Source organism: Schistocerca serialis, chromosome 1 (assembly GCF_023864345.2).
Source record: "Schistocerca serialis cubense isolate TAMUIC-IGC-003099 chromosome 1, iqSchSeri2.2, whole genome shotgun sequence".
NCBI classification, from domain to species: domain Eukaryota; kingdom Metazoa; phylum Arthropoda; class Insecta; order Orthoptera; family Acrididae; genus Schistocerca; species Schistocerca serialis.
This window is the reverse complement of record NC_064638.1, coordinates 1,134,005,125-1,134,020,501: the sequence shown is the minus strand read 5'-3', so window position 1 is coordinate 1,134,020,501 and position 15,377 is coordinate 1,134,005,125. Positions and strand designations below refer to the sequence as shown.

The 15,377-nt window shown below is 39.4% G+C and overlaps 1 protein-coding gene across 1 annotated transcript in view; it reads left to right on the top strand.

Moving 5' to 3' along the window:
* Positions 1–15,377, top strand: part of LOC126455880 (ADP-ribosylation factor-like protein 13B) — a gene marked incomplete at its 5' end in the record, with an annotated part of 214,049 nt that overhangs the window by 95,866 nt on the left and 102,806 nt on the right. The window contains one exon of the mRNA XM_050091643.1: positions 1,450–1,626. Coding sequence (XP_049947600.1) covers positions 1,450–1,626 — 177 coding nt within the window. The remainder of the gene's footprint in view (positions 1–1,449; positions 1,627–15,377) is intronic.

Genomic DNA, 15,377 nt, shown 5'->3' with positions numbered 1-15,377 from the left:
GTGAAGTTTGTTTAGGAGTATTTCAAGGTTTTTTTTAGGAAATTCATACATTGCCTGTTGGAGAATGATAGATACATGTTATGATTATATATGCTTCAAGAATTTTGATTACAGCTGTCTCAAAAGCATTTTCTTTATTTAAGTGGTCAAACTGTACAAAACTTCTATAGTTTACAGAATTTTTTTTATAAATATGGCAGCACCTCCACCTTTTTGGCTTTTCCTGCAATAGTTGGAAGCTAATGTGTAACCCGGTGTCAGGTCTTGATAAGGTTTCAAAGTGGTGCAGAATTGGAAACTTGCTTTAAATGTTCAGAAATATAAAATGAATGTTCAGAAATATAAAATTTTGCCTGTGACAAAAGCATAATGAATAAAATAATGTATGATGCAAACATCAGTTACTAACAGCTGCATTTGATCAGGTCATACAAATAGCTGAGTGTAACAATTTCTAAGCATATGAAATGAAACAAGCACATAAACCCAGTCATAGATAAAGCATGTGGTGGACTTTGGTTCATTGGTAGAATAATAGTTGAATGCAATCAGTCTGCAGAGGGTATTTCTTATGAAACATTCATGTGACTTGTCCTTGAACATTACCCAAAAGTGTACAATCCATACCAAAGAGGACTAACAGTTTATGTTCAATGTATTCTAAAAAGAGTAGCGCAAATGTTTGACTCATAAGAGAGCATCACGGAGATGCTGAAATAACTGAACTGGCAGGTGCTTTAAGATAGACAAACTGTCCCATGAAAGGCTGCTTACGAAGTGTGAAGAACCAACTTTAAGTGATGCATCTCAGAATATGCTACACCCCTCTATGCACCACTCCTGTAGGTATCACAAAGGCAAGATTAGTCTAATTACAGCAGACACAGATGTGTTTAAGCAATCATTTCCATGCTCCATACATAAATGGAATTGGAAGAAACTCAAATAATTGATGCAAGAGGGAGTAAGTACTGCCGAGTTTGGATGTAGCTGTAAATGAAGAAGAGGTTTACACTGTTTACTATCACAAGTAGACTGACTTGTTGTCATGTGTATTTTTATGATACAGCTCTTAAGGCACTTCTACTCTTAGGTGCAAGGGTGTAACTCAACTAATTAATTCCCAGTGAACAGAAATGACACCCCACTTCATATCCAACAGAATATGCGCATGGTTGTCTCTAAGCCTTCCCTAAAGCATATTTCTGCTTTGATTTTGGGTCTAAAAATCAGCTAGGACTTTGGCTACAGCTCTTAGTCAGTACTGAAAGATTATTTTTGTTCATATGCTAATGTTTCTCAAGGGATGTTAGTGCTATGTTGACAAAGCTCTTCATTGCATATCCTAGCCATTTGCTGTGTTGCATAGTAATGAATCCCTTAGAGCTTTTTTCTTTTTGCTATTGTTTACAGAAAAATAATATTACTAAATTATTAATTCTTCTCCAGCTTAGCTAATAAACAAGACTGTATTGGTGCTCTGGACGAACTGGATATTGTTGAGCGACTAAATGTGGAAAGTGTTGTAAATGACCAACGTTGCCCCACACTTGTGGAAACCTGTTCAGCAGCTATGGAAAGGAGTTCTAAACAGAAAATAGACCCAGCCATACAGAGTGGTTACAGGTATGCTCAAACATGATAATTATGTCTGCTATCTTGGCTTTGAAACTGTTCTTCAAATGCCTTACATGAAAGTGGGACAGCTGTATGTGCTGAATGTGACAGTAACAGACAAGCATACATTTTCATGTTATGTACTGTATTTTCAGATGTCTTATAAGTGATTTATGGTACTAGACTATGTGGTGCTTTGGAAAACTTGACATAAACATCTCACTATGGATAGGATTTTTCCTGCTTTAAGTCACCAGTACATTGCCTTAGCCTTTCTTTTGATCCATTGTTTCATCAGTTACAAACATCTTTGTGGAAAAAGAGAGTATTATAGCTGTAACTCAATTAGATATTTAGTTCCACCATGGACCAGCAAACTTGTGGAGACACAAAACAGGGTGAACTGGACGATGACCAAAGTATTAAAGGTAAAATGCAGCCTCACTATGAATGCTGTTTTTCGGCATTGAATGAGTTATTTGCTGGATTAGATAGTGACAAAGTATTAAAGGAAAACTGCAGCCACACTTGAATACTGTTGTTGGACACAGAATGAGTTAGTTGCTGTTTGTAAGCAGCTGGAAATCACCTAGACTGTTGTCAAGTGATTGAAAGCTGCTGTGAATGGGTGTCAGTGTTGGGAGGGCTACTGACAGGGAACCCCTTGAGTGTGAGGTTACAAGATCAGTCCTTAGTAAGGCTCATTTGAAAGTGTTATGTTAACAATTATGACAAGAAAAATATTAGCTGCTAATGACTCACCATGTACATCATGAGGGAGACAGAAAATGAGTGTCTGGGAGGTGCAGAGACTAACCTTCTGTGGTCTGTATGGATGACAGTGGATGTTGTCAACATTAAAGAAAAAGTTCAAAAGAAGCCATTAATTTGCACCGTGAACACCAAATGAAAAATGACATGCCATACTGATCACAAAGGTTTGCACCATTGAGATCGAAGACGAACCCCTGGGAGTTACAATCTGTGCAGGACATTCAACTAGGTATCCTCACTTAAAGAATTCATATAGAATCATATTGATGTAATGGAGTGATGAGCACTGATGGAATGTGATGATATGCAACTGAATGTGAAACAGTCTGTCACGAAGCTTATTGTGAAACTGGCTATCCTTAAGGTGTTGCTGCAGATAGTGTGATAATATGTTTTATAGGCACCGCAAAACAAATATCCAGAAGCTGAATTTGTCCAATGGTTCCAGACGGCATGAAATGTGATGTCACACACTTCTGTGATAGTTTGCTCTAAAGGAGTATTATTTTTATACGCAGAACAGGAATCAAGCAAAAGCAAGTTATTTTGAACATCTATTAACCAGCAGCAGTGCTCACACAATAGATGTAGTTCTCTTACCCCCATTTTCCCACTTTTGCTTGTTGTGACATAAATATTCCCTACTGCCTTTGCAAGATCATGCACACAAGAAGGAATCATAGGGGGTAGAGCACCCCCAACTTCTCACAGCACAATAAATAACTTTCCAGGAAATTTACCATCCAGATTAACAGTCAGCACAATTGTATACAAATGCATTAAGGCATTGATGTTAGTTGATCTAGATACAACTCTGTGGGTACTTTTAATTTCTAGGATTCCTTTCATATGCATTTTCTCTTCAGATCCTGATTGATCAAAGATGAAAATAAAGTCCTTACTGAATGGTGGAATCAGTTAGTGTATTTCTTCAGATTTTCAGGCCAATTACACAGTTTGTTGTGTATCATCAAGTGACACTTCATTTGAAATTTACTTACTTTATGTCTTCCAATTCTGTTGCACTGTTTGAAGTTCCACAACCATTCACTACTTCCCTTGAAATCTCTATAATCTATGTCACACACAACTTGATGTGTGTAATGTAGTAGGTCACTATCGTGCACATCCTCAAAATGCGCAAACAGCAGTTTTTGTAATAAGTGCACCTTGTCCTCCCTTGAACATCAGTAGTTTTTCTCGGTGCAGTACATGGCCATATTTGCTGTGGACTTACTCAAAATCTGTTCATTACTGGTTTTTTTCTGTGCAGTGGATGATCTTCCATGTATATAAGTGTGTTTGGTACCCGCTTCTTGGATAGCAGTTGTACTTTTATTTGTTCTACTGGAGACAGGGTTTGTAGTTCCCTATCAGATAAGGATGTTGAACTATATTGCTCAACAACTGTTTCAGTTTCACTTTTACTTGTTAAGCACGTATCATCATCATTGTACTTGTCCTGTACATTGTCCCCACAGTCAAGCATATATGACACCACACATTCCACTGTCTCATCTTGCAGAAATGCCAATATTTCATCTGCCACTTCTTTCTCACTCTGCAAAACTCTTTGCGTTTCTTTCTGATGAAATGTCAACTTTGGTAACTGTTGTAGTATAATACAACACTAGCACTGTTGTGAGTTACTCATTGAGTAAGCAGTTCAATTTCGCTACATAGCCTCAGGCTGTGCTCACCATTGGATACCTCCAGTCCCGCCCCCTGTTACCATTAGCAACCAATATTGTGGTAGACAGTTTGTGGGCATCAAATGCCGTAAACATCATTGGCCTTTGGCAACCTTGCACTTGAGGAGTTACTTGTGAGAGAAAGTATCTTATTTGGACAATGTCTTGTCTACATGAAATACAGGATCTATAACTACTAGTCCATTTAGCTGTGCGTGGTGTGCCAGTAGTAGGTCTAATTGTGCTATACAGTGGCACCAGAGACTAGGCAGAACTCAGGGTGTTACACCCTTACCCCAAACCAACAGTTCTGATGTGCTATCTTCCACTTATACTGAAACTGGGCCAGTGAGACTCACACCATCTGTTGGAAAACCATCTGTGTCAGGGTGAGGCAAACACGGAAGGATAGGGATCTATTAGTCACTGGCAGTTAAAACATGTGGCGATTAATGGTACCCCTTAGGAAAGTAGCAGCAAGAGGTGGGAAGGCATACCAGATGCACTCAGTGTGGATGTGTGGGAGTCTTATTCGACATCTTGAAGAGGATATACCGACAGCCATTGAAGGAACAAAGTTCAACGAACTATAAATTGTTATGCATGTTGAACAAACAGTGCCTGTCATCTGGGCTACAAGATCATCTGTGAATTATTCCAGTGATTGGCAGAGAAGGTTGTGCAGATCAATCTTGCCCATTGGGTTTCAATGAAGCTCACAATTTGCAGCATTGTCCCCAGAACTGATGATGGTCCTCTGGTTCTGAGTTGAGTAGAGGGGTCCAGCTGCAGTCTCTGAGGGTTATGTTACAAGCTAAACTGAAACTTCCTAGAATTGCACCACAGGTTTGGCTATTGTAGGATTTTCCTCAATGGTTCAGTTGTGCACTAATAATCAGAGGCTGTAACCTAAGTAAAGTTGCAGTTGTGCTTGTGTGAATGTGTGTGTGTTTTCTACTCTAGAAGAAGAACTTTTTCCAAAAGCTTTAATATTTTACCAATCTTTCTCATTATGCCTGCCTGCTACTGAATGCCTCCTTAATTTGGTGAATAGCATATTGTTGTTTGAAGTGCTGTATTTGTCATAGTATACAATGAACTCAGATCCACCAAAACTGAAATTGAAGCTTGCAAGATTATTTGGGGAAGCTTCAGTATTAATGATGGACATAAACTTATATGGATCTTTCTGTCAATCACCAGACTCACTATCAGATGGAACTGAAAGTTTGAGAGAAAAACCACACGTTGCTAGTTCACATGTTCTCCAGTCATTCTGTTATAATTGGAATGAACTTCAATCACCCAACATAGTTAAAGTTTTGTGAGAGCCGGGCAGGACAATGTAACCTAAAAAAAAAAAAATCTGACATACCTTCGCTTCCGTAGTATAGTATGTTGTTGAACAATGCAGTTAATTAAAAAAATATACAGGATGGTCAGAAACAGTCAGCAAAGCTTGTAAGGATAGGTTGTGCTGAGAAATTAATTGTTAAGAAAAAAATTAGTATGTTGTGCCATTTCCGAGTTAATTAACATTAAAGTTAGCCAGTCAGGCAATTGTGGACACAAATTCAAATGGCCCACCAGATACAATTAGTGTAAGTTGTTCTCATAGCGTAGATGATGGTGCACAAGACTGCTCAGCCATTGGCTCTGGTTTTACCCTTACTACCATCCCATGTCCAATTTTTGTATCGCTCTCTTGTTCAGTTTTAGAAGAACATGTTTGGTGACACTGTCTGTGGTGGGCTGCTTGAATTTGCAGGCACATCCTGATTGGCTAAATTCAATGCTTATTAGCTTGGAAACAGCACAGCTTACTGAATTTTTTTTTTCTTTATCAAGTATTTTGTTTGGTGACACTGTCTGTGGTGGGCTGCTTGAATTTGCAGGCACATCCTGATTGGCTAAATTCAATGCTTATTAGCTTGGAAACAGCACAGCTTACTGAATTTTTTTTCTTTATCAAGTATTTCTCAGCACAACCTACATTGCAAACACCTCTGTCAGCTTTCCAGACTGTTTCTGACTACCTTGTATACCGGCACTACATGTCATCACAAGAGTGGTATGTAGAATTTTTAAATACTTTGTTGTCATATTTTGGTGACACTTAGACAAATTGCAGAATAAAACTCTGATTTTTGTGTCAGTTTATCATATTTATATTCTCAGTGTAGACTGGCATGTACCATGTCTAAAAGACATCATAGACAACTATAATTTTTGTGTGCACAGCATTATCCCTGCAATACTTGGATAATGGTTAAAATTACATCGTACCTTACTGCCATCAGTGCTTTTACAAATGCAGAATGGAAAATTACCTATTCTCATACTTCTTGATATATTAACATGTTCTGTGTAAAAAAAGATCTGAGATAATATTTGTTGTTAGATATTACCTATTTCCACTTAAGAATTTGTAAAATTTCGTTTATGAACAATAAAAATGAAATACTAGTTTTGCAAACGAAATATGTGCAGATTCCAATTGCCTTCATTTACAGATAATCCAAGACTAATGCACTATTAATGCATTAGCATAATCGTTTTTAAAGTTGTGTTTAATGTCATTAGTACTGCAGATGTTTCCATATTGGATGAACAGCTGTATTGTTTTACATTATTTTCTAGTAAATTCCATGATACAAATTTACAAAACTTAGCAAAACATGTTTATTCGAAGTTTTGGTCCCTACATTTTGGTGATTTACTAAATGGAATGAGATATTGAATGTTACTGCCTTCATGTTATTAAATTACTTTAAGTCATTTGAAATAATATTTAATACATATTTTAAAGTACAAAACATTTTTACAAAATGCTGGTAAATATAATAAATGTATGATGCATTGAATATTCATGTAGCCATAGATATCTTGCAGTACAATTGAAAAGTGTATTGCCTACTCCCATATGGAGCTGGTATTATTACATTATGTAGATCTCCTAACCTGGCAGTTACATCTTCAACATTACTAAATGCCTTCTCTGAAAACTTTTCTAGAACATTTAGTTTGGAAGCTCACTCATGACAGAAATGTATTGAATCTAATGGCAGCAAACATAAATGACATCTTTGAGGGTACCTACATTGAAGGTGGTACCAGTGACTATGAGGCAATTGTAGCAACAATGGTTACCAAAGTAGAAAGGGGAAGTAAAACAAGTAGAAGGAATTGTATGTTCAGCAAACTAGATAAAGAGGTAGTTGTGTCATAGCTCAATGAGGAACATGAAACATTTAGCTCGAGATAGCAACAGGTAAAGAACTGTGGCTCGAGTTGAAATGATTAATGGTTGATGCACTGAATAAATATGTACCAAGTAGAACAGTTCATGATGAGAGGACCCTCTATGATATACAGTACTATAAAGAAACATGTGAAGAAATAGAGACTACTGCATAGTAGGTGTAAAACAAAGCATAGGGCTATAACAGAGAGATGCTAAACGTAGTATGTTTAGCTGTCAAGAGGGAAATTCATAAAGCCTTCAACGACCACCATTCCACAATATTATCGAATTATCTCTCACAAAACACGAAGAAGTTCTGGTCATATGTAAAGTCTGTTAGTAGCAGCAAAGCTAGTGTCCAGACACCCATAGATGAGACAGGAAACAAGAACTGCTGAACTCCATTTTGAAATGTCCCTTTACAAAGGAAAATACAGGACTGGTGTATTGATTTAGTACTCACACCACTACACATCTGACTGAAATAGATATTAGTGTCAGTAGGTTGAGAAACAACTGATACCATTAAAACTTAGCAAAGTTCCAGGGCCTGATGTAACCCCTATCAGACAGATTCTATATAATATTTGTGAATCGGTTGGCACCTCTTTTAACTATAATGTGCTGTAGATTTCTTGAACAAAAAATCATGCTCTGTAGTTGTAGAAAGCACAGGTGACACCCGTCTATTAGAAAGGTAGCAGAAGTGATTGCCAAACTACTGTCCTGTAGCCTTGACATTAATTTGTTGTAGTATCTTAGAACATATTCAACCTCACATATAATGAATCGAATTACCTCCTCCATGTCAACCTGTATAAATTCCAAAAACATTGAGCCTATGAAATCAAACTAGAGTTTTTCTCATTCTGAAAGCCACGGATCAAGGCAGTTACATAGATGCAGCACTTTTGGACTTCCAAAAATCACTTGACATTTTGCCACACCTGGATGATTATTGAAAATATGATTGTATGGAGTATCAAGTAAACTTTATGACTGGATTGAAGATTTCTTGGTAGGGCAGTTGCAACATGTTATCTTAGATGAAGAGTCATTGACAGATGTAGAAACAACTTCAGGTGTGCCCTGGGGAGGTGTTAGGAACCTTTCTCTTCATGTTGTATATTAATGACCTTGCAGACAGTATTAATAGTAGTCTCAGACTGTTCACAGCTGGTGCGGTTATCTACAATGAAGGACTGTAAGATAAAGCTGCACAAATATTGTCAGGTCTTGACAAGGTTTCAAATTGGCACAGATTAGTAACTTGCTTTAAATGTTCAGATATATAAAACTTTGCAATTTTCAAAATGAGAAAAAAATGAAATAAAATAAAATAGTACATTATGATGAGAATAACAGTTAATGATGACTGGATTTGGTCAGCTCATACAGATAACTGGGTGTAACAATTTCTAAGCATATGAAATCAGACAACCGTCCCAGGGGACACCACCTTATCCTAGGCATGTTCAGAGCTGGGTGGGAGGGTTTGCATGCTCCGATGGAGCTGAGAGCTGTGCCAGTGGTAGCTTAGCTACTGGCAGGGTCACCCAAGCTGGATTGGTCTCAACGGAGGAGACAGACGAAGTGTGTCCTGCAACAGAGGGAAGGGGGGAGGGGCCTCTATGGGAGTAGGGAAGCCAACCATCCTAGGGGAGTGAACCCTAAAAAAATCCAGGTCCTCCAAGACAGGGGTTGGGCGTGAGGCTAACAACCTCACCCTGGAAAAAAGAGCTTGTTACGAAACCAAAGGACAAAGAAAGCCAGATGGATGTAATGGATAAATGGCCTTAGCAACGGAAACGGCACGCGAATTGGTATTTAGCAACATGGAATGTGAGAACACTGAACGAGCCTGGAGGGCTACAGCACATGAAAAAGGAAATGAAGAAATATAATGTGACTATGGCAACAGTACAAGAACTGAAATGAAAAGGAAGTGGAATATTAGCATCTGGGGCACACACAGTGTTTTACAGCTATGGAAGTAGAGGATATGGAGGCACAGGTTTTCTGGTTGATAATGCTCAAAAGGCCGGCACATTGAACTTTAAGCCTGTTAGCGAAAGAATCTGTGTATTATGGATGAGAGCCTGTTTCTTCAATATATCCTTCATATGTACACATGCACCAACAGAAGATGCAGAGTCGGTGGAAACAGATGTATTCTATGAGTAACTGGAGCTGGAAATAGGAAGGGTGGCGAAGCATGATGTTAAGGTGATTATGGGGGACGTCAGTGGTCAAGTAGGAAAAGAAATTGCATACAGGAAAACAGCTGGTAAGGAGAGTCTGCTTGAGGTTTCTAATGATAATGGTGTCAGACTAATTGATTTTGCCATGAGCAATAACATGATTATTAAAAGCACATGGATGTAAAGGAAGGATATAAGGAAAGTTACATGGAGCTCATCTGATGGGATCACAAAAAATCAGATTAATCACATGCTCATAGATAGATGACATGCTTCAGATGTATTAAAGGTGGATAGCTGTCGTGATGCAGATGGAGATAGTGAACATTATTTGGTAAGAATCAAATACAGACAGAGGATAGCCAATTATAGACAGACCAAGAAAGCTATTACACCAAGGTTTGATGATAACAAGTTAAAAATGATGAAAATACAGTACTACAGTATAAAACTATCTTGACAAATAGACTTAATGAAGCCAAAGAGTGATCAGGAGAGGATATTGAAGAGAATAGTGAAGAAAGATGGGAAACAGTTAAAGGAATAATACATGAGACATCTGAAACTGTACTGGGCAGAAAGAAGCAATCGAGAACCCAGAGCTGGTTTGATGAAGACTGTAGGAGTAAGAAGAAAGAAATGAGGCAAGAAAAAGAATGCTGCAGAGGAGAACTAGAGGTATGGTAGAAGAATACCAGGAGAAGAGAAGGGAAGCAGATAAGGAATGTATGAGGAACAAGACAGAATTTGAAAAACAGTGGATTGATGAGTTAGAAGAGAGAAATACTGCTTAAGAAACAAGGAAATTCTATATGAGGGTTAAAGATGTAAGGAAAAGATTCCAACCCAGAGCAGTTACCTGTAGAGATAAGAAGGGAAATCTGATTGGAGGAAAAGAGCAGATTTTAGACAGATGGGTGGAGTATTTTAGTGAACTACTGAATGCAGAATCAGAAAACGAAGGTGGCATTGATGCCAGTTTGGCAGAAGAGGTGGAGCAGGAAGTAAACAGAGATGAAGAGCACCAGGGATCAGTAGCAGAACCCACCCTGGAAGAAGTTAAAGTTAATATCAAGACTCTTAAAAACAATAAAGCTCCAGGAGGAGACAATATTAAAGCAGAAATGATAAAATATGGTGGAGAAAAACTAGTAAGTGTTTTGCATGAGATTATAGTGGAAATAGAATATGCTGAAACACTGGGGTACAGCAATACTCTGCCCTATACACAAGAAACATGACAAAGCTGACTGCAGGAATTATAGAGGAATTGCACTACTCTGTATAGTATATAAAGTATTAGGAAAAATCATGGCTGGGCAGTTAAGAACATACATAGAGAAGAGTATCCAGGAGACTACCAGTGTGGTTTCAGAACTAACAGACCCACTACAGACCCGATTTTCACTATCAGACAGATCCTTGAAAAATGTTATGAGTACAACATCGATGTCCACCAGCTGTTCATTGACTTCAAACAAGCTTATGATAATATCAAAAGGGATCAACTTTGGAAGGCAATGTAAGAGGCAGGAGTCCCTAACAAACTGATAAGATTGGTTCATATAACTTTGAGAAGAACAGTGTGCAAAGTAAAGATCGAGGGCACTTTATCAAAGACATTTGAAGTTAACCAAGGACTGCAGCAGGGTGATGTGCTCTCCACAATTCTGTTTAATGTCGCCTTGGAGACTGTAATGCAAAAGACACAACGCAACAACCCTGGGGGAACTCTGTTTAATAGAATAACTCAGGAGCTTGCATATGCAGGTGATCTTGATTTGTTATCCAGAAGGAAATGGGACCTGGAAGAAAAGCTTGAAAAAGTACAAATATATGGTGTGGAGGTGGGGCTGACCATTTATCAGTCAAAGACCAGGTACATGTTAACATCTAGGAAAAGATACAGTGAAGGAGAAAGAAGCATGACTTTGAACGGAAAAGAATATGAATGTTATGAAATCTTTAAATAACTGTGGTCACTGATAACTGAGAATAATGATACGAGAGAAAAAATGCATGCAAGGATTACAGATGGTAACAGGATCTACTTTGCACTGGTTGTTGTTGTTGTTGTTGTTGTTGTTGTCTTCAGTCCTGAGACTGGTTTGATGCAGCTCTCCATGCTACTCGCTCCTGTGCAAGCTTCATCATCTCCCAGTACTTACTGCAACCTACATCCTTCTGAATCTGCTTAGTGTGTTCATCTCTTGGTCTCCCTCTACGATTTTTACCCTCCACACTGCCCTGCAATGCTAAATTTGTGATCCCTTGATGCCTCAGAACGTGTCCTACCAACCGGTCCCTTCTTCTTGTCAAGTTGTGCCACAAACTCCTCTTCTCCCCAATTCTATTCAATACCTCCTCATTAGTTATGTGATCTACCCATCTAATCTTCAGCATTCTTCTGTAGCACCACATTTCGAATGCTTCTATTCTCTTCTTGTCCAAACTATTTATCGTCCATGTTTCACTTCCATACATGGCTACACTCCATGAAAATACTTTCAGAAACGACTTCCTGACACTTAAATCTATACTCGATGTTAACAAATTTCTCTTCTTCAGAAACACTTTCCTTGCCATTGCCAGTCTACATTTTACATCATCTCTACTTCGACCATCATCAGTTATTTTGCTCCCCAAATAGCAAAACTCCTTTACTACTTTAAGTGTCTCATTCCTAATCTAATTCCATCAGCATCACCCGACTTAATTCGACTACATTCCATTATCCTCGTTTTGCTTTTGTTGATATTCATCTTATATCCTCCTTTCAAGACAATGTCCATTCTGTTCAACAGCTCTTCAAGGTCCTTTGCTGTCTCTGACAGAATTACAATGTCATTGGCGAACCTCAAAGTTTTTATTTCTTCTCCGTGGACTTTAATACCTACTCCGAATTTTTCTTTTGTTTCCTTTACTGCTTGCTCAATATACAGAGTGAATAACATCGGGGACAGGCTACAACCCTGTCTCACTCCCTTCCCAACCACTGCTTCCCTTTCATGCCCCTCGACTCTTATAACTGCCATCTGGTTTCTGTACAAATTGTAAATAGCCTTTCGCTCCCTGTATTTTACCCGTGCCACCTTTAGAATTTGAAAGAGAGTATTCCAGTCGACATTGTCAAAAGCTTTCTCTAAGTCTACAAATGCTAGAAATGTAGGTTTGCCTTTCCTTAATCTATTCTCTAAGATAAGTGGTAGGGGCAGTATTGCCTCATGTGTTCCAACATTTCTGCGGAATCCAAACTGATCTTCGCCGAGGGTGGCTTCTACCAGTTTTTCCATTCGTCTGTAAAGAATTCGCGTTAGTATTTTGCAGCTGTGACTTATTAAGCTGATAGTTCGGTAATTTTCACATCTGTCAACACCTGCTTTCTTTGGGATTGGAATTATTCTATTCTTTTTGAAGTCTGAGGGTATTTCGGCTGTCTCATACATCTTGCTCACCAGATGGTAGAGTTTTGTCAGGACTGGCTCTCCCAAGGCCGTCAGTAGTTCCAATGGAATGTTGTCTACTCCCGGGGCCTTGTTTCGACTTAGATCTTTCATTGCTCTGTCAAACTCTTCACGCAGTATCATATCTCCCATTTCATCTTCATCTACATCCTCTTCCATTTCCATAATATTGTCCTCAAGTACATCGCCCTTGTATAGACCCTCTACATACTCCTTCCACCTTTCTGCTTTCCCTTCTTTGCTTAGATCTGGGTTTCCATCTGAGCTCTTGATATTCATACAAGTGGCTCTCTTTTCTCCAAAGGTCTCTTTAATTTTCCTGTAGGCAGTATATATCTTACCCCTAGTGAGATAAGCCTCTACATCCTTACATTTGTCCTCTAGCCATCCCTGCTTAGCCATTTTGCACTTCCTGTCGATATCATTTTTGAGACGTTTGTATTCCTTTTTGCCTGCTTCATTTACTGCATTTTTATATTTTCTCCTTTCATCAATTAAATTCAATATTTCTTCTGTTACCCAAGGATTTCTACTAGCTCTTGTCTTTTTACCTACTTGATCCTCTGCTGCCTTCACTACTTCATCCCTCAGAGCTACCCATTCTTCGTCTACTGTATTTCTTTCCCCCATTCCTGTCAATTGTTCCCTTATGCTCTCCCTGAAACTCCGTACAACCTCTGGTTTAGTCAGCTTATCCAGGTCCCATCTCCTTAAATTCCCACCTTTTTGCAGTTTCTTCAGTTTTAATCTACAGTTCATAACCAATAGATTTTGGTCAGAGTCCACATCTGCCCCTGGAAATGTCTTACAATTTAAAACCTGGTTCCTAAATCTCTGTCTTACCATTATATTATCTATCTGATGCCCTCTAGTATCTTCAGGATTCTTCCATGTATACAACCTTCTTTTATGATTCTTGAACCAAGTGATTAAGTTATGATCTGTGCAAAATTCTACCAGACAGCTTCCTCTTTCATTTCTCAGCCCCAATCCATATTCACCTACTATGTTTCCTTCTCTCCCTTTTCCTACTGTCGAATTCCAGTCACCCATGACTATTTAATTTTTGTCTCCCTTCGCTACCTGAATAATTTCTTTTATCTCATCATACATTTCATCAATTTCTTCATCATCTGCAGAGCTAGTTGGCATATAAACTTGTACTACTGTAGTAGGTGTGGGCTTTGTGTCTATCTTGGCCACAATAATGCGTTCACTATGCTGTTTGTAGTAGCTTACCTGCACTCCTATTTTTTTATTCATTATTAAACCTACTCCTGCATTACCCCTATTTGATTTTGTATTTATAACCCTGTATTCACCTTACCAAAAGTCTTGTTCCTCCTGCCACCGAACTTCACTAATTCCCACTATATCTAACTTCAACCTATCCATTTCCCTTTTTAAATTATCTAACCTACCTGCCCGATTAAGGGATCTGACATTCCACGCTCCGATCCGTAGAACGCCAGTTTTCTTTCGCCTGATAACGACGTCCTCTTGAGTAGTCCCCGCCCGGAGATCCGAATGGGGGACTATTTTACCTCTGGAATATTTTACCCAAGAGGACGCCATCATCATTTAACCATACAGTAAAGCTGCATGCCCTCGGGAAAAATTACCTACTGGTTAAAGTGTTTAAAGCAAGGAGCCCTAGTAGGAATCTGAATCTGATTGTGTATTGTGCAGTAGTTAGACCTGTGGTGGTGTATGGTTCGGAGACCTGGACCATGACACAAAACGATGAGGAGTTGTTGCTGAGATGGGAAAGGAAGATACTTAGGTAAATCTACTGGCCAGTGAATGATAGGGGGTTTTTGGAGAATCAGAAATACACTCCTGGAAATGGAAAAAAGAACACATTGACGCCGGTGTGTCAGACCCACCATACTTGCTCCGGACACTGCGAGAGGGCTGTACAAGCAATGATCACACGCACGGCACAGCGGACACACCAGGAACCGCGGTGTTGGCCGTCGAATGGCGCTAGCTGCGCAGCATTTGTGCACCGCCGCCGTCAGTGTCAGCCAGTTTGCCGTGGCATACGGAGCTCCATCGCAGTCTTTAACACTGGTAGCATGCCGCGACAGCATGGACGTGAACCGCATGTGCAGTTGACGGACTTTGAGCGAAGGCGTATAGTGGGCATGCGGGAGGTCGGGTGGACGTACCGCCGAATTGCTCAGCACGTGGGGCGTGAGGTCTCCACAGTACATCGATGTTGTCGCCAGTGGTCGGCGGAAGGTGCACGTGCCCGTCGACCTGGGACCGGACCGCAGCGACGCACGGATGCACGCCAAGACCATAGGATCCTACGCAGTGCCGTAGGGGACCGCACCGCCACTTCCCAGCAAATTAGGGACACTGTTGCTCCTGGGGTATCGGC